Source organism: Carcharodon carcharias, chromosome 22, assembly GCF_017639515.1.
Source record: "Carcharodon carcharias isolate sCarCar2 chromosome 22, sCarCar2.pri, whole genome shotgun sequence".
NCBI classification, from domain to species: domain Eukaryota; kingdom Metazoa; phylum Chordata; class Chondrichthyes; order Lamniformes; family Lamnidae; genus Carcharodon; species Carcharodon carcharias.
Window position 1 is genome coordinate 22,937,793 of NC_054488.1, and position 23,611 is coordinate 22,961,403.

General features: G+C 41.7%; 1 protein-coding gene across 2 annotated transcripts in view; it reads right to left on the reverse strand.

The window, feature by feature from the left end:
- evpla (envoplakin a) overlaps nucleotides 1-23,611 on the reverse strand; it is an 82,740-nt gene that overhangs the window by 21,768 nt on the left and 37,361 nt on the right. For both annotated transcript variants that reach the window (XM_041217218.1, XM_041217219.1), the window contains exons 5-12: nucleotides 22,100-22,231; nucleotides 15,115-15,156; nucleotides 12,660-12,821; nucleotides 11,299-11,406; nucleotides 10,085-10,180; nucleotides 7,741-7,866; nucleotides 4,803-4,949; nucleotides 799-953 (exon numbers count right to left, since the gene is read on the reverse strand). In XM_041217218.1, the coding sequence (XP_041073152.1) occupies nucleotides 799-953; nucleotides 4,803-4,949; nucleotides 7,741-7,866; nucleotides 10,085-10,180; nucleotides 11,299-11,406; nucleotides 12,660-12,821; nucleotides 15,115-15,156; nucleotides 22,100-22,231 (968 nt within the window). The remainder of the gene's footprint in view (nucleotides 1-798; nucleotides 954-4,802; nucleotides 4,950-7,740; nucleotides 7,867-10,084; nucleotides 10,181-11,298; nucleotides 11,407-12,659; nucleotides 12,822-15,114; nucleotides 15,157-22,099; nucleotides 22,232-23,611) is intronic.

Sequence of the window (23,611 nt, forward strand, 5' to 3'; positions counted from 1 at the left end):
TGCTTGTTGGATTGTAGAAGGGACTTTACTGTTTACCTAACCCAGGTTTCACTGACGAGAATGCCGCCTGTGATTGCTTGTAGGCTACTGGTAGGCTATTCAATGTGAGGGAGTGGGCAAATTGTTTTCTCAATGTCCACACGTCTCACATGTGGATTCCAGCAAGGGATAGTGATCAGGTGTGGGTAGCTTCGTGTCATCCTCCCTCTCCCAAGGTGGGTGCAGATAATAGAACAGTGTTCCACACGCAGCAATAAGTACTGGGAATTTCCTTGGGGAATTCTCTAATTGGGTGCTGAAACTGTGGCAGAAACCCTGAACACAGCAAGTAAACAGGGTTTTCACTGACCTTCCACCAACAGACACACAAGGGGGGGAAATTGCCAATGAATACCTGCCTGGAATCTGGCTTTAATTTGATATAAATTGGCAATCTCACTGAGTGAAACCATGAAGTGACTGGTGGGTGTGAAGATCAGCTCAGCAGACAGACGTTACGAAGTGGTGTTCAGCCAGTGACTCAAGATTGATCTATTCCTACCAGCAAGGTCTTGAGTTTCCACATCCAAGATGTACTGAGTTGGTTGATCTCATCCAGAATGGCATTGGCAGTACCACAATGAGCTTCAGTACCTGATCACTATCCCTTGCTGGACTCCACATGTGAGGCGTGTGGACATTGAGAACACAATTTTCTCACTGCCCCACATTGAATAACCTTCAAGCAATCGCTGTTGAGGCTTGCATATGAAGGATGTCCAGTAGAAAGAGAAACATAGGAAAATTAAATGGGCTAACCTGTTTACATGAGCAATGGCCTCTGGATCAGTTGGAGGGATGTTGAAGCAGACCCCAGGGGCACGCTTGGTCTCTTTCACATTATTCACCACCACCCAGTTTTCGGGGTCGGCGTTGTTCTGAAGTGTCAGCTTTTCACCACGGCTTATCTCATTCTGCAAAGAACAAAGAAACATTCTCCTCAGCTTCAGGTATCACAACTAGTCAGCCTGATCTACACTGTTTGCTTGGCAAGTCTAGTCAGCATCTCGCAGATAGTCGGAATGAAATATGATTCATCACTGAGCAGACGGCTAGTTGAGCTAAATGTTTCTAGCTCTATTTTTCCAAGCATTACAACAATTTGTATTTATATAACATCTTTAACGTAGGACAGGTCTCAAGAACTTCACAGTAGTATAATCAGACAAAGATTGATATTGAGCCAAAGGAGGAGCTATTTGGATAGATGTCCAAAAGGTTGATCAAAGAGGTAGTTTTTAAGGAGGTTCATAAAGGAGAAGACAGAGGTAGAGAGACAGAGAGGTGTAGGAGAAAATTACAGAACCAAGGGCCACGGCAACTGAAGGCACAGCCACTAATGGTGGGGTGAAGGAAATCAAGAATGCACAAGATGCCAGAATTGGAGGAGTGCAAAGTTCTCAGAGGGTTGTGGGGCTGGAGAAGGTTAAAGAAGAGGGTGGGATGCAAGACCATGAAAGAATTTGAACACAAGGATGGAAATTTTCAAATCAGGGTGATGGATGAACAGGACTTGGTATAAGTCAGGATATGAGCAGCAGAGTTTTAGATGAATTAAGATAATGGAGGGTGGAAGAAAATATAATCCACTGAGAAAGGAAGAGTCTCTGAGCCGGACACACTATCTGTGGCTAACTAAGGAAGTTAAGGATCACATCAAATTGAAGGAACATGCTGACAATACTACAAAGATTAGTAGTAGGTCAATAGAATGGACAAATTTTAGAAATCAGCAAAGAATGACTAAAGTAATTAATAAGGAGGGAGAAACCACAGAAATGGTATAAATAGCTGTTTACACCATTCCCCTGGGGTTTCTGCCAAACCTCCACCTAAGTTATAATCGAAGAGCAGGAGAACTCCTGTAGAATTCCCACCCGTATCCATCTATACCTGTATCAATATAAATAAGGTAATTATCCACAGCTCTTGTTGTTCTATTTGACACCAGGTACAGATACTGTGGGTGCAATAGTATAGTGGTTATGTCACTGGATTAGCAATGCAGCAGAACATGAGCTCTAAATCCCTTGAGAATTTGAATTCCATTAAGAAAGTCTGGAATTAAAAAAAAAACTTCAGTAAAAGTGGCCATGACACTGCTGGTTTTACTGCAAAAACCTTTTATGAAAGTAAATGTGCCATCCTTACCCAATCTGGCCTGCATATGCCTCCAGTTCCCCGTCAACATACTTGATTCTTGCTGTCTGAAGTGGCCTCACAAGCCACTCAGATGTCTCAGGAAGATGGCCAGCCACCATCATCTCAGGGTAACTAGAGATAGGCAATGAATGCTGGCCTTGCCAGTGATGCCCAGTCAGCAAATGAATCTAGCAATGATTGTCATCCCGGGTGCCCAAAGTCCCAATGACCTTCTCAATCACTACTTCCTGATGTAACTCATCCTATTCTTTTCTTCCTTGTATCACGGGCCTTAGATGTGATTTCTCAATAAAAAATATTGGGTGAAACGACAGATGTTGTGTGGTTACTCCTGGGCACTATCCTTCCCCCAGCTCCGTCATGTGATCATTGTGATCCTACAAGTGGAGCAATTGAAGATTGGGAAAATTTTAGAAACCAGCAAAGGATGACTAAAAGAAAAAGAGAAATTAGTAAAGAAAGAGAAATTAGAGTATGAGATTAAACCAGCAAGAAATATAAAAACAGTAAGAACTTCTATAACTATATAAAAAGGAATAAAGTAGCTAAAGTAAATGTTGGTCCATTAGAGTGAGAGATTGGGGAATTAATAATTGGAAACAAGGAAATAGAAGAGACTTTTAACAAGTATTTTGTATCTGTCTTCATGGAAGAAGACCTAAAAAACATCCCAAGAATAGTAGGAAATCAAGAGACAAAAGGAAGGGAGGAACTTAAAGCAAGCATTACCACTAGAGAAAAAGTACTAGAGAAACTAATACTCTTCGAAGAGTCATCTGGACTTGAAACGTTAACTCTGTCTTTCTCTCCACAGATGCTGTCAGACCTGCTGAGATTTTCCAGCATTTTTTTGTTTTTGTTTGAGCCTAACTTCTATCATTGGGAACATTCTGGAATCGATTATTAAGGAAGCAGTAGCAAGACATTTAGAAAACTATAATACAATCTGGCAGAATCAACATTGTTTTACGAAAGAGAAATCGTGTTTGACAAATTTATTAGAGTTCTTTGAAGATGTAAAAAGCAGGGTATCTAAAGGGGAACCTGCAGACATAGTCTATTTGGATTTCCAAAAGGCTTTCAATAAGGTGCCACATAAAAGTTTACTGCAGAAGATAAGAGCTCATGGTGTTGGGGTGATATATTTGGCATGGATAGAGGATTGACTAACTAACAGGAAGAAGAGAGTCGGGATAAATGGATCATTGTCAGGTTGGCAAACTGTAACTAGTGGAGTGCACAGAGATCAGTGCTGGGGCCTCAACCATTTATAATCTATATGAGTGACTTGGATGAAGGAGCTAAGTGTATTGTAGCCAGATTTGTTGATACAAGGATAGCTAGGAAAGCAAGTTGTGCAGACGACACAAAGAATCTGAAAAGGGATATAGATAGTTTCAGCGGTGGGCAAAAATTTGGAGATGGGAGCATAATATGGGAAAATGTGAAATTGTCCAATTCAGCAAGCAGAATAGAAAAACAGAATATTATCTAAATGGAGAGAGACTGCAGAATGCTGTGGTACAGAGAGACCTGGTGTCTTTGTACATGAATCATAAAAGTTAGCACGCAGGTACAGCAAGCAATTAGGAAGTCAAATGGAATGTTATCCTTTATTTCAAGAGAGATGGGAGTATAAAATAGGGACGTCTTGCTATAACTGTACAGTTGGTTAGTCTGTATCTAGACTATTATGTGCAGTTTCAGTCTCCTTACTTAAGGAGGGATATAATAGCATTGGAAACAGTTCAGAAAACATTCACTAGGCTGATTCCTGGGATGAAGGGGTTGTCTTATGAGGAAAGATTGTGCAAGTTGGACCTATACTCATTGGAGTTTAGAAAAATGAGGTGATCTTATTGAAACATATAAAATTCTTAGGGCGTTTAACAGGGTAGATGCTACAACGATGTTCTCATTTGGGATACAATTTAAAAATAAGGGGTCTCCCATTTGATATGGAGATGAGGAGGAATTTCTTCTCAGAATTCTCTTCCACAAACAGCAGTGGAGGCTGGGTCATTAAATATATTTAAGGCTCCATTAGACAGATTTTTGATCGTCAAGGGTTATGGGGGGCAGGCAGGAAAGTGGAGTTAAGGCTACAATCAGATCAACCATGATCTTATTGAATGGCGAAGCAGGCTCAAAGGGCCAAAAGGCCTATTCCTGCTCCTATGTCTAATGATCTTATGCACTTATGAGGGTGGGGAATCTTAAAATTAGAGCTAAGATGTTCAGAAGTGAAATGAGGAAGCACTGCTTCACACAAAGGATAGTGGAAATCTAGAAATCTATGCCTCAAAAAGCTGTGGATGCCAGGGGTCAATTGATATTCTCAAGACTGAGATTAAGATATTTTTGTTGGTAAGGGTATCAGGGGATATGAAGCAACAATAAATAAGTGGGCCTAAGATACAGATCAGCCATGATCTAAAGGATAATGAAAGAGGCCTGAGGGGCTGAACAGCCTAAGCCTATTCCTATATCTTTATTTTGAAGTATGTCTGAGGATATCATTATGGTTTCTATTTCAGATTTGGCAGATAATCAACTTTAAAGGAAATGTTTTGTTTGTTTGCTGTCTTTCTCTTTCTCACCTGTCCATCATCCCAGTCACACAGTGCATCCACCGGAATGGGTTTGGAGACTGGGATACGCCTGGCTTTCAGTGGTGCGATCTGCTGGCTTTGCCTCTTCAAATCATTGATGTCTTTATCCATTTGGATAATATTCTTCTCGTCACTCTGTGAGACAGAAAAAAGTGGGAATAAGTGAATCCAGTCAAACAGGAGTGTGGGATCTGGGAATCCAGTCAAACAGGACAGCAGAATCTGGGAATCCTGTCAAACTGGACAACAGGATCTCGGAATACAGTCAAACAAGATAGCAGGATCTAGGAATCATGTCAAGCAGGATATAGGGATCCAGTCAAACAGGACAGTGGGATTGGGAATCCTATATCTTTAAAATAATGAGCAATTTTGATACAGTGGATACAGAGAGAATGTTTCCTCTTAAAGGAAGAGCATAACTAGAGAACATCAATGTAAGATAGTCACCAAGAAACCTAACAGGGAATTTAGAAGAAGCTTCTTCACCCAAAGAGTGGTGACAATGTAGGACTCGCTACCACAGGGAATGGTTGAAGTGAATAGTATGGATGTATTTAAGGGGAAACAAGGAAGACAAGCATTTGAAAGAGGAGGGAATAGATTTAGAAGAGAAAAGATGAGATGAGGCTCGAGTGAAGCATAAACACCAACATGGACAGATTGGGCTGAATGGCCTGTTTATGTGCTGTACATCCTATGTAATCCAGCAGAGCAGGAGAGTAGGATCTGGGAATTAAGTGAAAAAGCTGAGGGGAGATACATGGAATCCAGTCAAAAGATTGGAGATGAAGGTTCTCTAAGATAGTTTGGTAGTGCAGAACTTGAGTATTGCTGCAAAAAAGAGACATGACTAAGCTTCTCGTCTTGCTCTCATCAGGGGAAAACAACAATTTATACTGCATGCGAAGAGAGTGCTGACTGGTTGGCATGTGTCCTGATGAATGCAAGACGAAAAGTGTAGACATGCCTCTTCTTTCATCAATTCTCTTTGCAGTTGGATTGCAAATTTGAAACATAATTATCAGTATTTCATTCACAGTGCCTATTAGATACTTGTTATAGCACTCACTCTTTGACTAACCTAGGGGATTATCTACTGGTGATTATTTCATCCTGTTGTGATTCAAATGACATTATGAAAATCAGGGTCACTGGTGGTCAGAAGAGTCACAGTAACTAACTTGTAACTATTATTTTCCACAGTTGAATGCCAGTTTGTCAGACAATTTTCAGTAAGCATGGGTCAATCACAAAAAATTGCCAAATGTATTTTGAGATGCTTTCCACAAACTTGACCCTGATATTCCTGTTGCTTATCATTTCAATTCTTTACCTTACCCCCACTCTGACCTTTCTGTCCTTGGCCTGCTACAGTGTTCCAATGAAGCTCAACGCAAGCCTGAGAAACATATCTTCATCTTTCATCTTTCGACTCAGCACCTTATAGCCTTTATAGGACTCAACATTGAGTTCAAAAATTTTAGGTCATAACCTCTTCCTCTATTTTGTTTCGTATCTTTTGCTGGTTCGATTTTTTATAGTTTTTTACTTTATTCCTTTATTTTGTATTCAGATGTTTTTTATCCAGCCATTCACACCTCATCTGGACACATCTTTTGTTCCTTTACATACTACCACACCCTTTGGCTTTTGCACTGTGAAGCTTTTTGTCATTTCATCTCTCCTGCCCTGCACACTATCACAGACCTTCCTGTTAACAGGATCCAAGTCAGTTGGTGAAGCAGAAACTGAGACATAGTGCTCTTTTTTTTTTTATTGAGAGTTTATTGATTTGTTCAGTCTCACAGCTCTCCTCCCACACACCCAGTACCCCAGTTATCCCCTATTTATATGTGCTCAATTAATACCCATCACCTGTTTCTCTTAACCTTAATAACAAACTTTAACAATGTAATTTGACAAGACATTAACATTTCCTGTCTTACTGCCCTCCCCCACTTTCACTTGCTCAAAACCTATTACATTTCTATCTTTCTTCAGTTCTGATGAAAGGTCATCGACTCGTTTTTCTCTCTCCACAGATTCTGCTTGATCTGCTGAGTACTTCCAACATATTCTCTTTTTTCAGATTTCCATTATCTGCAGTATTTTGCTTTTGGATTTTACAATGTTGTTTGACCTAGACACATGTTGGGTAGTATTAATTTCCAGTAGATCTTTGCAATGACTTCTAATCCATAACTATTTATTAGGGTTGTCAACTCTAGTTGAAAATATTCCATTGCAAGATCTCTTATTTCCAACAACCCCACCCAGTCAAACAGCCTTATTTCCCTCATCGCTAATAGTTTTTTATAATTAGTTTAAAAAAAACGTTCAAAGAAAATTACGTGAAGGGTTTGAGAGATGAGGAACTCAAGTTACATGAAAAGATTGGAGAAGCTGGGGCTGTTGTCCTTAGAGAAGAGAAGGTGGAGAGGAATTTTGATAGAGGTGTTCAACATCATGAGGTGTCTGGTCAGAATAGATAGGGAGAAACAGTTCCATTGATGGAAAGATCGAAAATTGGAGGACATCAATTTAACGTGATTGGCAAAAGAACCAGAGGCAACGAGAGGAGAAGCTTTTTGTGCAATAAGTGGTTAGAATCTGGAATGCAGGGTGTGAGAGTGTGGTGAACACAGATTCAGTTGTGGCTTTCAAAAGAGTAGTCTCCTTCTGCACTGTAACCATTCTATGATTCTTTGAAAGCAGACAATTTTTTAATGCTATGATTCTTCTTGCTGATTGGTCACAGCTGTGTCCAAGAGTTTAACTGTTAATTCCAGAGACTCCAGGAGAGTTAGCAGCCCTATGTTTATTCTTTATATGATATGGTCCAGAAGGGTTTATATGATGACAAGTGAGTGGGTTTGAAGAAGAAATGATTTGATCCATTGAATTTCTGCATATTAATACTCACCTCAAGTTGGTGAAGCAGGTCAGACATGGCCCGAGGGTTGTCCTTGCTGTACTTTGAGAACTTGTTGTCCAGCTCTGCATTGTGCTTTTTAATGGACTGAGCAAGGGTCTCTGCATCGTACTGGAACTGTGGAGGAAAAAAACCCCGAGAGAGAGAAATAATTTCAGTGATTTAAACAACAACCTGAATCTATATAGCACCTTTTATGTAAGCATATGCGCCAAGGCTCTTCACAGGGTGATCAAATACAATTTAAGACAACCTCGTAAGGAGATATTAGGATACATGACCAAGCTTGAACAAAGAGGTGGTTTTTAAGGAGCATCTTAGTAGAAATACAGATGGAGAGGCAGAGAGTTGCAGGGAGGGTACTCCAGAGCTTAGGGCTTAGAAGGTGCAGCCACTGGCGCTGGAACAATTAAAATCAGGGATACACAAGAGGCAAGAAGTGGAGAAGCACAGGTTATCTCAGAGGTTTGTAGAGTTGGAGAAGATTACAGAGGTAGGAAGAGATGAGGCCATAGATGGGTCTTGAAAACAGATGAGAATTTTAAAATTGAGGCATTGACAAACTGGGAGCCAATGTAGGTCGATAAGCACAAGGGTGAATGAATAATTATAACACAAATAAGTAAACAAGCATACAACTCACCAAACCAGTGTTGTAATACAATGAAACTGTGCTTCCTAAAGAGGGAGTAACCCCTGTCCTTAAGTAATTTGGATGCTGGGTTACTCCCTATTATGCAAGAGTCTTTGTGGCTGGGTGTGGTGTGTATCTCCTTAAGTAAAAGCCAATCAGAGTCCTCCTCCACAATTGTGTTTAGTAATTAATGACACAATAACTGGGGAAGGGAATAATGCGAGAGGTGGTGAAAAAGGCAGCATTTCAAATCTAGTGGCTCATGAGACGACACAATAAACCATATCCTATGAGTGCATAATTCTCCTTTCCTTTCCTTGAAGGCTGAATTTTTTTTAAAAATCTTGTTTGTAAGTTCTCACCTGCCTGGCTGTACATACTGTAAGGAGTGGGTGTGTGTCTGTGGAGCAGAGATAGCAGGTTCTCCCGTTTAGGGACTGTGGCACTACTTTGGCACTCAGTGTAGCTGGGCACCTGCATATCTCTTACCCACCCACCCCCCAAATTCAGCCAGGAGATTGCAGTGCAGGATAGTACTGAGCAAATAAAAGAGGTTACTGGAAGAAAGCAGTGTCAGCACTGCTGGAATGCATCTTCACCTGGTTCTGTTTGTGTCACTGTTGTAGGGGAAATTCTTGTTTTTAACTCCCATCATTACACCCAATCTCTTTACATCAACAAACACCATCAGAACCTACTGAATGGCTGACAAAACCAAAAACAGAATTACCTGGAAAAACTCAGCAGGTCTGGCAGCATCGGCGGAGAAGAACAAAGTTGATGTTTCGAGTCCTCATGACCCTTCCACAGAACTGAGTAAAAATAGGAGAGGGGTGAAATATAAGCTGGTTTAAGGTGGGGGTGGGGTTTGGGTGGGGGGAGAGAAGTGGAGGGGGGTGGTGTGGTTGTAGGGACAAGCAAGCAGTGATAGGAGCAGATAATCAAAAGATGTCACAGATAAAAGAACACAGAGGTGTTGAAGGTGGTGATATTCTCTTTGATTATCTGCTCCTATCACTGCTTGCTTGTCCCTACAACCATACCATGCCCCCCACTTCTCTCCCCCACACCACCCCCCGCCCCCCAACCTTAAACCAGCTTATATTTCACCCATCTCCTATTTTTACTCAGTTCTGTGAAGGGTCATGAGGACTCGAAACGTCAACTTTGTTCTTCTCCGCCGATGCTGCCAGACCTGCTGAGTTTTTCCAGGTAATTCTGTTTTTGGTTTTGTTTTGGATTTCCAGCATCTGCAGTTTTTTGTTTTTATCTCGGTGTTTAATTGAATTGCTGAAGTGTTTCTAAAAAGCAATCTTAAATTTTTTACACAATTAAAAATGATTGTTTCAGCAAACCTGTTATGCAGGCATGAAATATCAATATATTTATTTAAGAACATAGGAAAAGGAGGCTATTCAGCCTCTTGGGCCTGCTCCACCAGTCACTTAGATCATGGCTGACCTACATTTCAACTCCATTTACCTATGTTTGTTTCATATCCCTGAATCCTCTTAACCAACAAAACCTGTTCTCACTTAACATAAATAAATACACACATTTCAGCAAAGGCCACTAATTTCTCTTACCCCTCATTCAGGGTTGCTGAAGCCTAGACATTCTGCTCCTTTCTAAGATCAGCTCATTCACCACAACCCAAGGGTTAAACTGAGACTTCCATGGTGTCACCCATTTGTTTGTTACCTTTTCGTAATCCTCCACATTCTTCAGGTGTGCCTCCTGGCAGATGCAGAGATTCAGAAACTGCTGCCATTCATTCTTCACTGCATCCTTGTGGGCCTGAAAGACAGTTCCTGCACATGTTACAATCTCTGAGCAGCTGCATGGTGAAGTCGGAGCGTGGGTCACCAATGTAAGGAAAAGAAAAAGGTGCAACATCTGAAGGTGACCTTGTAACCATATACCTCCTGACCATTTCTTAACAAAAACAGCTCAGAACATCATGTTTCTTCTTCAAAGCAATTTGAACGTTGACAGTAAAGAACAATGCCAGGCATGAACAGATGAAGAAGGGCAGAAAAAGATCAAATGGTCCATCGAGCCATGGAGCAACCTCACTGGTGCCTAACCCTCCACTACCCCTTACCCTGTCATACATTCCCTGGGAGCTTCAGCAAAGCTGAAATGGGAAGAAATCTCTGGGAAAAACCTGACCAAAAAAAAAATAAAAAATCCGGAATTGAATGATTTAATCATAAAAACAAACATTGAACACTGAATGATAACAACCTCTTGTAGATGAATGTTCAGTGTTTTCATTGCCCCATAGCTGGACTTGCTCTTCAATTTTAAGCCTGTTGTTAGCAATTCCAGGACCCCAGTCACCAAAATATTATCACATGTATCAAGACATGGGAAACGACATTCTGAAAATCTCGGGACTTCTTTAAGCTGAGCAATGTCTGTCGCCATTATAGCAGCTGTACAGTATTTTTCATCAATCTGCAATTTGGGTTGTTTAGCTTTAGCTTAGTTGGTTCAGCTTGGCTGGTTTGATTTCTCTTTGGCATGCTTAATTTGATGTTGTTCACTTTGGTTTGCTTTAGTATATTTGATAGGGTTCACTTTAATTTTGGTATGGTGAGTTTCAGTTTGATTCACTAAAATACAGTTTCGTTTGGGATGATTCAGTTTCACTGATTGGGAATGGATCAATGTATTTGGTTTGGTCCAGTCTGGTTATTTCAAAAAGGCCCTGTCTGTTTGGTTCAGAATGGTTCAATCTGATTGGTTTCGACTGGCTCAGTTTGATTGGTTTGAATCGTTTATCATGATTGATCACCTGGTTTGCTTCATACCTCATCAGTATGTCATCGGTAATTGATTTGTACCTCCCTACTATTTGATTAGTTAGTAATTTCTAGCTCTCTAGTATGTGATCAGCCATTGATTTGTACCTCAATTGCCGGACTGCCTGGGTGGTTCAGCTTCATGAATCTCTCCCCATCGTCCTGAGTTCTATTAACAGCTGCTTCCTCTTCCAGCAGCCCATTGTCTTTAAAGCTCTGGAGGAAAATAGAACAAAGGATTATGAAATAAAAACAGTGGATATATTCAGCAGCCTCTGTGGAGAGAGAAACAGTGTGATTCTTTCAGGTTGATGAAATTGGAGCAAGAGCCTGTCGAGCCTGCTCCGCCATTCAATTAGATCATGGCTGATCATCTCAACGCCACTTTCCGACAGTACCTCCCATATCCCTTGAAGACATTCATATCCAGAAATTGATTTCTGTCTTGAACATCCTCAATGATTGAGCTTCCACAGGTCACTGGGGTAGAGAATTCCAAAGATACACCACCCTCTGAGTGAAGAAATTCTTCCTCATCTCAGCCTCAAATTAGACTGTGCCTTAATATTCTGATACTGTGTCCCCTGGTTCTAGACTCATCAGCCTGGGGTAACATTCAATGCACATCCACCCTGTCACACTCTGTAAAAATTTTGTAAGTTTCAATGAGATCACATCTCATTCTTCAAAACTCTAGAGAATACAGGCCCAGTTTCCTCAATCTCTCCTCATAAGACAACCCAGGAATCAGTCTGGTGAACCTCTGTTGCACTCTCTCTATGGCAAGTATATCCTTCCTTAGATAAGGAGACCAAAACTGCACACAATACTCCAGGTGCGGTCTCACCAAGGCTCTACACAATTGCAGCAAGACATCTTCTACTCCTGTACTCAAATCCCCTGTCGCCAGAACAGAGAAACATGTTGCCCTTGTAAGTTTTGCCCAACATGTTGAGGAAACTGAGATTTAAGCTGCAACAACCCACTGCACTGACTGAACAGGAATGATGTAGGAAATTACAAGATAGCTTTAAACGAAGCAAAGCCATTGGTTCATCCTAATTGTATTCTTCCACTTTGAATGAGTCATTTTAACAGTGAAAGGAAGAAAAAACAAAATAACATTTAAATAGAATATATTATAAATGCTGATGGTTGATTGTATGCCAAGAACTAGAAATGACAGTGATATTAGTGTACACATTAATATAACATTCCTATCTCCACTTTTTCTCACCAATACTAAGCCATTTAAAATAGGAGTGCTGAACAAACATTTTGGGCGGGATTTTCTGCACCCGCCCGCCATCAGGATCTTCTGGTCCCGCCGCAAGTCAATGGACTTCTGGCTGGAGCGCTGCCTCGCCCGCGGAGGGTCTCACCCGTGACAGGGCTGGAAAATCTCAGCCTTTATGTTGATGTTGCCTATGGTAATTTGTAGGCCTGAATTTCCCAGAATTTTCACTCACCTCGTACTGCCTGCGGACTTCCTCTGGCTCCATCATCTTGTCGCTCCAGTCCTGCTTTTGAATCTTTTCCTGTTGGTTATTCATGAGTATCAGCTGTTTGGTACAACTCTGCATGTAGTCATAGAGACTGTCCAATTGGTGGCCTCGCAGCTTGGAGGATTCCTGAGTAAAAACAAACAACTCCTCTAGACAGCTACATGACACAAACAGCACCTTCCAAACCCACGACCTCTAACACCGAGAAGGACAAGGGCAGCAGATGCATGGAAACACCCTCACCTATAAATTCCTCTCCAAGCCACAGACCATCCTGACTTGGAGGCATATTGCCATTCCTTCATTGTTGCTGCATCAAAAACCTAGAATTCCCTCCCAAACAGACAGATACTGCAGCAATTCAAGAAGCAGCTCACCATCACCTTCTTAAGGTCAATTAGGGAGGGGCAATAAATGCTGAACCTTCCAGGGACATTCGCATCCCAAGAACAAACAAAAAAAAAGAAACACAGAGGCCTCAACATCTGAATGGAGTAGATGACTGAGTGATGATAGTTTTCAACACTCAGACTTACCAATTGTATTGAATGGGTTGGTGTGGGCAGTGTATTTGGTTAGTAAATTAATTGAGAGGGATTGAGGAACATAGCAGGGAGCAGGCAAACTGGGTAGGGGAACATAATGAGGAACAGCCAGGGGTGCAAGGAAGGGAATGGGACAAAGGTACACAAGTCCTGAAATTGCTGGAGGCACAGGAAAACCCAAGGAGGAAAGCAGCCACGGAGAGTCTGGCATCAGAAACAAATAGGCAAACATACAAACACACAGGCACAGATGCACAGGCAGATACAGAGGCAGGCAACAGGCAGACACACAAGCTGTCAGACCAGTAGACACACAGAAAGACTGACAGACATGTAGTGAAACCTGGAAGCCCCAGAAAACTGCAAAATGGAGGACAGGAGAAAAATGGAATGAGAAAAGTAAAAGAAGATGAGAAACTAAAGTTAGAGAAGAGATGAAGATGAAGGAGGAGAGAAAAATAAAAGGAAAAGATGGAAACAACTTAAAGGAGAGTGAGATTGTTCGAAAGATTACCACCACCAGTGTTTTGTTTTATTCATTCACAGGATGTGAGCTTCGCTGGCTGGGTCAACATTTATTGCCCATCCCTAATTGCCCTTGAGAATGTGCTGGTGAGCTGCCTTCTTGAACCGCTGCAGTCCATGTGGTGTAGGTACACCCACAGTGCTGTTAGGAAGGGAGTTGCAGGCTTTTAACCCAGCGACAGTGAAGAAACAGCGATATATTTCCAAGTCAGGATGGTGAGTGACTTGGAGGGGATTTAGCTAAAGAGCTGTGAGGTTGAGTGTTGTGATGGGATAAAGAATCACTGAATCATTTTGTGGTTGATTGCACTTTGTTTTTAAACAGAAAAGCAGATAAACAGCAGGGAGTTAGGTTAAAGAATAAGGGCTAGTGAAGCCCACGAACTGGGGCACCGCCTTACAGCATTGTTCAGACCCAGGAGGGCTCCTTCAGTCTCCACTGACCAGGGCACTGAACAGACTGTGATTGAATCTGACACTGAATTGACCGATACTGAATCTGACACTGAATCTGTGGACTGGATTTTACCAGGCGGCGGGGAACGGGGTAGTTGGGACACAGAAGGAGGGTGTGCAGACTGCTCATGCCCCCATCCCCAGAAGGCAAGTTAGCCAGCAGCCACACACCAGGAAGAAGCCTGCCTTCCAGCCATAATGCACTGCTGGTGAGCTAAGCGAAGAGAGGGTGAGGGTTCTGCACCTCAGTAGACAGGAGGTCTTGCCTGCGAGAGAATCTGATTGGCGGGTACCTCTAGGGGTCCTGGCAGTGCCAGAGCTCAGTAGTGGGCACTGCTAAGAAGAGCAGGAAAAAGAGTGATTGCTGCTGGAGACAGGAACACCCAGGGCCTTTATGGTGGGGAGGGATCCGATAGCCCAGGGAGGGGACCTGGGTTTTGGAGGGCAGATGGCGAGGAATGAAGTGCACATGGGACTCCCCGAATTATGTACCCCCCTTCCTTCCAGCCTTTTTCAACTTGGCCTCAAATAAAGGACTGTCCACTCCTGCCTGCCTGCCCACTCCAACCACGTTATGGTGTAGGCAACAAAATATACCAGTCATTTGGCTTACTACCAAGCTCAATTGACCTTTAGTTATTTATTTAAACATGTTGGACGGACTGGCGATTTTGATGTATTATGGGGGGCAGCTCAGGGGTGGGCAGGAAGGTAGTGGGCTGGGCACCCCTCGTGTTTCACGTGCCTACCCATCACCGAAAGCACACCTGGCAGGGGGCAATAAAATCCAGCCCTGACACCGAATTTGACATTGAATGGACTGAAGTGAACAGATGGCATAATTCACATGTGCCCTAGTGAAGCTCACTCACAATTATGCAATGACAACTCACCAGCAGGTTTTTGTACTGCTTCTGGGCATTCTTGAGCTCCTCCTGTAAGACAAAGAAAAGATATCAGTAATGCCCCCCTGCTGCCTCCATTCCCTTTTGGTCTTTCAAATAGTGTTTCACCAGTTATTAAGGTGAACTTTGTAGCTTTTTGAAAAGCTTGTTGGCTGTTAAGCCTGTTAACTATCTCTCCGTGACAGAGCCATCCCATGTTAATCTTGCCCTTTATCAGTTGTTTTCCCCTCCCAACACTTTGGTTTATAATAATAATGGAAAATAAGGAGATAGCAGATGAATCGAATAGGTATTTTGCATCGGTCTTCACTACAGAGGATATAAGTAACACCCCAGAAATAGCTGTAAATCAAGAAATGGAAGGGAGGGAGGAATCTGGGAAAATTACAATCACCAAGGAAGTGATACTGAGAAAATCATTGGAGCTGCAAAACCCCGGGTCTTGATGGACTTCATCCTAGGGTCTTAAAAGAAATGGCTAGTGAGATAGTTGACGTGTTGGTTTTAATTTTCCAAAATGTCCTAGATTTGGGAAAGGTTCCATTGGATTGGAAAATAGCAAATATAGCTCCTTTATTCAAAAAGGCAGGGAGACAGAAAGCAGGAAACTACAGGCCAGTTATCTTAACATTTGTCATTGGAAAAATGTTAGAAGCTATTACTAAAGATATTATAGCAAGGCACTTGGAAAAATTCAGGGTAATCAGTGTTACAAAACGATAATAATTTTCATTATATTATTGTGGATTATTGTAAAGTATGTTTATAGGGGTGAGCATGGATGATTCTGTGTGTGTGTGATTTAATTGAGTTGGAGTCAGCTACACTGCAAGCTTGAAATTATCAAAACGAGTTAGGTGGAGAAGGGTACTTGAAATGCTAATGAGTAAGCATGGCTGAGGTCTTATCATATAAGATGTGATGGAAATTTGCATTTTTAGATAATTGATGGAGTTGTTTGGATTTCAAAGGGATGGTAGGATGTTTACAATTGATAAGATAAGTAAGGCCAAGCAGTGTGTTTATTTTTCCCAAAAGGAAAGAGGTCATATCAGCAACATGAAAGATTTTTGTATCATGGGAAAAGTAAATTTGCAAAGATGTATGGATCAATGGAATTTACAGATTAAAGAGAGAGAAACGTATATAAAGGGAAATGGAAGACCATGTTGGGGGGGCCGTGTAAGATCTAACAGGAGTCTATGAAACAGCTTTGAAGAAGCCTCCAGCCATTTTTGCAAAAGTTTGGTATGTCCAGTAACTAAAGTTCGGAAAAAGCCTTTGGAAATCCACTGACGAGTGGGTGCTGTGGTAACTTGCTGGCTTGCTTTTAAATTTAAAACCTATTTTGGACTGTTGCCTTAAAGGTGGTGTGTAGTTAGAAGTTAGATTAATTAAGAATTTTAGGATTTGCTATAGTATTAAGTAATTGTAATCTTATGTATGTGCTTGAAATCTTTTCTTTTATTAATAAATATTTTAATTTAATTTTTTAAATCTCCAAAGGTCTTAGTGGACTTGCTACTTCTGAATTCAATGAACACATCTTCTTGTAATAAATACAAATTGCAATACTGTTCTGAAAGCGTGGCCAAGTTTCCCTTGTGGATTTGGTCCACTTAGCACACATCACCTGCCACGTCATAACATCAGGCAGAGTTAACAGGGTTTTATGAGAGGGATATCATGTTTAACACATTTATTGGAGTCCTCTGAAGAAGTAACATAGGCTGCGGATGAAGGGGAAGCAGTGGATGTAGTGTACTTAGATTTCAAGAAGATATTTGATAGAGTGCCACATCAAAGGTTATTGCAGAAAATAAAAGCTCATGGTATCGGGGGTAACATATTGGCATGGATAGAAGATTGACTAGCTAACAGGAAACAGGATGTAGGCATAAATAGATCTTTTTCTGGTTAGCAAGATGCAAAAGAGTGGTCTGCCACAGGGATCACTGCTGGGGCTTCAACTTCTTACAATTTATATAAATGACTTGGATGAAGGGACAGAAAGTATGATTGCTAAATTTGCTGATGATACAAAGATAGGTAGGATAGTAAGATGTGAAGAGGACACAAGGAGGCTACAAAGGGAAATAAATAGGTTAAGTGAGGGAGCAAAGACCTGCAAATGAAGTACAATGTGGGAGAGTGTGAAATTGTCCATTTTGGCAGGAAAAATACAAAAATGAAGTACATTATCTAAATGGTGAGAGACTGCGGAGCTCTGAGTTGCGGAGGGATCTAGGGGTTCTGGTGCATAAATTGCAGGTACAGCAAGTAATTAGGAAAGCTAATAGAATGTTATCATTTATTGCGAGGGGATTTGAATACTGAAGTAGTGAAGTTGTGCTTTAGTTATACAGGGCGTTGCTGAGCCCACATCTGGAATACTGTGCATAGTATTGGTCTCCTGATTCAAGGAAGGATGTAAGTTCATTGGAAGCAGTTCAGAGAAGGTTTACTAAACTTATACCTGGAATGGGCAGGTTGTCTTATGAGGAAAGGTTGGACAGGCTAGGCTTGTATCTGCTGGAGATTAGAAGAATAAGAGATAACTTGATTGAAACATATAACATCCTGAGGTGTCTTGACAAGGTTGATGTGGAGAGGATGTTTCCTCTTGTGGGAGAATCTAGTACTAGAGGCCACTGTTTAGAAATAAGGGGTTGCCCATTTAGGATAGAGATGAGGAGAATTTTTTTTCTCTCAGCGGGTTAAGAGTCTTTGGGAATCTCTTCCTTAAGGCAGTGGAAGAAGAGTCTTTGAATATTTTTAAGACAGAGGTAGATAGATTCTTGATAAGTAAGAGGGTAAAAGGTTATCAGGGGTAGGTGGAAATGTGGAGTTGAGGTCAGCCATGATCTCATTGAATGGCTTGAAGGGCTGACTGATCTCCTCCTGCTCCTAATTCTATGTATGTATGTTTGATTAGTTCTTTAAAGGGACTTGCTTCATCTTCTGATTTGCAGAAGATCCAATATCTACAACAGTGCCATAGCAGTAATGAGTCATGAGTTCAAATCCCACCATGACCAAGAAGTAAAATTAAGTCCAACAGATCTGGTAATTTTGGGGCCTAGCATCAGAAAAATCAGCATGAACACTGCTGTTTTGTTGTAAAAACCCAACTGGTTCACAAATATCCATCAGAGAAGAGAATGCATCCTAACTTGTGTGGTTTAAGAACATAAGAAATAGGAACAGGAGTAGACCATTCTGATCCTCGAGCCTGCTCCACCATTCAAAAAGATCATGGCTGATCTTCTTGCGCTTTGATTTCCACATTCCATTTATCCCCAATAACCTTTGATTCCCTTGCTTAACAAGAATCCATCTACCTCTCCCTTAAAAATATTCAATGACCCCGTTCTACCGTCTTCTGAGGCAGAGTTCCAAAGTTGCACAGCCCTCAGAGAAAAAATTTCTTCTGATCTCTGTCCCATTAAGACAACCCCTAATCTTAAAGCCATGTCCCCTAGTCCTGGACTCACCCACAAGAGGAAACACCTTTTCAATGTCCACTTTGTCAAGGCCATTAAGGATCTTGTATACTTCAATCAAATCATCCCTCACTCTTCTAAACTCTTGTTTCAAGCCCAGTCTGTCCAACCTTTCCTCAGAGGACAACCCACTCATTCTAAGTATCAATCTGGTAAACCTCCTTTGAACCGCCTCCAATGCATTTACATCCTTTCTTAAAAAAGGAGACCAAAACTGCACACAGTATTCGAGATGTAGTCTCACCAATGCCCTGCATAATTGAAGCATAACATCCTTACTTTAATGTTCAATACCTCTCTTAATAAAGGATAGCATTCCATTAGCCTTCTTAATTACTTGCTGTGCCTGCATATTAACTTTTTGTGACTCATATACTAGAACACCTAGATCCTTCTGCACCTCAGAATTATGCAGCTGTTCTCCATTTAAGTAATACTTTGCTTTTTTGTTCTTCCTGCCAAAGTGAACAACTTTACATTTTCCCACATTAAACTCCATTTGCCAGATCTTTGCCTACTCACTCAGCCTATCTATATCCATCTGCAACCTCAGGTCCTCTTCACAACATACTTTCCTACCTATCTTTGTGTCATCTGCAAATTTAGCTACCATGTCTTCGTTCCCCTCATCTAAATCATTGATGTAAATTGTAAAAAGTTGAGGCCCCAGCACAGACCCCTGTGTTCACATCCTTCCAATCCAAAAGTGACCCATTTATGCATACTGTCTGCTTTCTGCCAGCCAGCCAATCTTCTATCCATGCTAATATATTACCCCCTACACCATGCGCTTTTATTTTCTGTAATAGCTTTTCATGTGGCACCTTATCAAATGCCTTCTGGAAATCCAAGTACAGTACATCCAGAGGCTCCCCTTTATCCACAGCTCATGTTACTCCTTCAAAGAACTCCAGTAAATTGGTTAAACATGATTTTCTTTTCACAAAACCATGCTGACTTTTCCTGATTGCCTTGAGCTCTTCTAAGTGCCCAGCTATAACCTCCTTAATGATCGATTCTAACAACTTCCTCATGACAGGTGCCAAGCTAACTGGCCTATAGTTTCCTGTTTTCTGCCTCCTGCCCTTCTTGAACAGAGGGGTTATATTTGCTACTTTCCAGTCTGAGGGAACCTTTCCAGAACCTAGCAAGTTTTGGAAAATTAACACCAGTGCATCGACCACCTCATTGGCCACCTCTTTTAAGACCCTAGGATGTAGTGCATCAGGACCCAGACCCCACCGCTCCGTCAGTTTGCTGAGTACCGTTTCCCTAGTGATTTTAATTTCACCAAGTTCCTCTCTCCCTTTCACCTCCTGATTTGCAGCAATTACTGGAATGTATTTTTGTATCCTCTATAGCGAACATAGAAGCAAAGTATTTGTTCATTTCTTCTACCATTTCCTTATTATCTACTATTAACTCTCCACAGTCACTCTCTAGAGGACCAACACTCACTTTACTTACTCTTATCCTTTTTAAATACCTGTAGAAACTCTTGCTATGCGTTTTTATATTTCTAGCTAGCTTCTCCTCATTCTCTAATTTCTTTCTCCTGGTTAACCTTCTAGCCAATTTCTGCTGTTCTTTATATTCTGACCAAACATCTGTCCTGCCACTCATCTTTGCAGAATTATATGTTTTTTGCTTAAGTTTGACGCTTTCTTAACTTCTTTAGTTATCCACAGATGGTGGGTCCTCCCCTTAGAATTCTTCTTTATGATAGGAATATACTTATTCTGAATACTTTGAAATATCCCCTTAAATGTCTGCCACTGCTTCTCTATTGATCTATCTTCTAGCCTAGTTTCCCAGTTCACTTCAGCTAGTTCAGCTTTCATTCCCACATAGTTGCCCTTATTTAAGTTTAAGATACTAGTCTTAGACCCACTCTTCCCTCTTTCAAACTGGATGGAAAATTCAATCATATTGTGGTCGCTGCTACCTAAGGGTGCCTTTACTCTGAGGTCATTAATTAATCCTGTCACATTACACAATACCAAGTCTAATATAATCTGCTCTCTGTTTTGTTCCAGAACGTGCTGCTCTAAGAAACTATCTTTAAAGCATTCTATGAATTCCTCATCCAGGTTTCTACTGCCAATCTGATTTTTCTGGTTTGTGTAGATTAAAATCACCCAAGATTATTGCTGTCCCTTTATCACAAGCACACAATATTTTCTCTTGAATACTTTGTCCTACACTATGGTTACAGTTGGGGGGCCTGTAGACCACTCCCACTATGACTTTTTTCCTTTACTATTCCTCATCTCCACCCAAACGGATTCTATACCCTGATCTCCTGAACCAAGGTCATTCTTAACTATTGCACTAATGCCCTCTTTGAGTAACAGAGCTACCTCTCCGCCTTTACCTAGCTTCCTATTCTTCTTGAATGTCATGTACCCTCAATATTAAGGACCCAATCTTTGTCATCTTGCAGCCACATCTCCGTAATTGCTATCAGATCATATTTATTTACTTCAGTGTGGTCCATCAATTCATTTACTTTGTTTTGAATGCTACGTACATTCAGATAGAGAGCCTTCAGTTTTGTCTTTTTGTTACCTTGTAACATCTAGTCTTGACTGTTGATGTATTCTTAGGTTTTTTTTCTCACCGTCCCTTCCTGTTATTCCCTGACCCTCATTTCTCATATTACTATTTTGCTCTCCTGTCTTGATTCTACCTCTACCCAAGCTTGATCCCTCACCCCTCTTGTTTAGTTTAAAGCCCTCTCTACTTCACTAGTTATGCGATTTGGGAGGACACTGGTCCCAGCACGGTTCAGGTGTAAACTGTCCAAATGGGTACAGCCCCCATTTTCCCCAGTACTGATACCAGTGCCTCACAAACCAAAGCCCACTTCTCCCACACTAGTCTTTGCATGGGATTACCTCGTGGTTGGCTCTTAATGGACCTTAAGGCCACAAGGGATGGGCCTTAGTTTAGCATCTGGTCAGAAATAGGTACCTTGACAGTGCAGCATTCCCTCAGTACTCCACAGGAGTGTCAGCCTAAATTGTGTGTTCAAGTTTCTTCTTAATCAGAGGTGACAGCACAAGCACTGAGCCATGGCTGACACCCATTGGTAAGAAATTCTTCAATACTGTCAAACGAGCCATTACTGTGCAGCTGGTCAGGGGTAGGCATTTATACGGGAGCACTGTTCTGTTCAGCTGCAATCAAAACATGTTTTCTCTCTCTCTCTCCAATTGTGATTTGCTGGAACTGTTCACCTTAATTGTCAAGAGGGGAAATTTTCCCTAAAAAGCCACCTGCCTGCCAAGCAACAGAGAACAGGTTTGGAATCTGATTCGCTCCTTTGGGACGTAGAATCCACAAACATTTCAGACATGGTGCCAATCTCAAAATAAAATACATTGCAGTAAATATTGGGCTAGAAAGGAGACTGAAGCCTCCATAGCTCTTAAATGCTGGCCAACACCTTGCCATCCACTCTTCCTTACCGGGTTGGTGATGGTCTGACTGTTGATTTGTGGCCCGTAAGCTTCGACTTCTTTACTCAATATGTGGTGACTTGCAATCTGTCTTTCCAACTGTGGCAACTGTGGTCCATATCCACCATTATTGACTTCCCTCTGTCAACATACAAATGGAAAATGTGAAACCTACCTAGAATAGAAGGCGGTGAAATCTTCGTATAAACATGGACAGGCCAAGCATTCCAGATCATAACTTGCTGCGTAAAGGAAGAGCACCTCATCTTCCACTTTGGTTCCTTCCCAATTGTGTTCTCTGTTACCAAACCACCCCCAGTGAAAACAGTTTTACCCTATTTACTCTTCTTTCAGCTTTAATCTGGAAGCACCTCAGTTGAGAAGCTCCTGCACAAACATTTTGGCCAGAATCTTCAGGTTGGTGTGTGAGGGCAGCCCTGCTCACCAACGTGTAAAATAACACGCGGTGAGGTCGGGTGTGCGTCCCGGCATCACCCCGCGTCATTCTGGTCCTCAGTTCGGCAGGCGCGCACCAGAGATGGCTGTGTGCCCGCCGAACTGTCAAAGACCTATTAAGGCCATTTAAATATCAATTAAACTAATTAATGGAGCTGCCTGTCCAACCTTAAGGTTGGCGGGGGGGCAGGTGAAGAGCCCAAGCAGCCTTCGCATTTATCAAGAAACCTCATCCACAGGCGGGATGAGGTCACATGAAGGTTTTTAAAGTTTAAGAAAATTTTTAAATAAAATTCATAGGCATGTCCCAGCTCATGTGACACTGTCACATCAGGGGACATGTCTTAAAACTTTTTTTTTCTTTATTTAAAATTTTCAAATTCAAACTAATCTCCCTGAGGCAGCTCTGTGCCCCGACTCAGCCTACTCCCCTCATCTGCAGAGGGAGCGCACAGCGCTTCTGGGTACGCGTCACTCTGGGTGGGCCTTAATTGGCTCGCCCACACAAAATAGCGGCACCCAGCTGATCGCGGGCGGCAATCAGCTGTGCACCTGCCCACGCCTGCTCCTGCCTAACCCCCTCCCCTCCCCGATGGGAAGAAAATTCTCCCCTTTAAGTTCGCGCATGTTAAACTGAAACATGTGAACCCAGGGCCTTCAAATGGGATCAAGCCATCAGGGTAAGTTTCAAGCTTGGATCATTTAACCCGCTGATTTTATGGGATTAAAGGTCACCTGATTGCTCTGCGTTGCTGCAAACACATGACCCCTCGAAAGCAGACATTTCCTATTCTTTGGTATCAATGCAAAGCAATTGGCACTAACCCTAAATGCAAAGATAAATGGTGTATAAATTTCTACTAAACCAATGGCCTACAGAGATCTACAAATGCAGAATATGATTCTTTTTTATACGTTTAAAATATTTTTCAAATAGTTGCTTGGAAAAATATATTAATATTTTTCAAAATATTTTCTTCAGAAGTCAAGAAAACTCTTTGATCTGAAACATTCGGCAGGATGTTCCGGTCCCACCAGTGTCCGGCACCATCACCTGCGGGATGG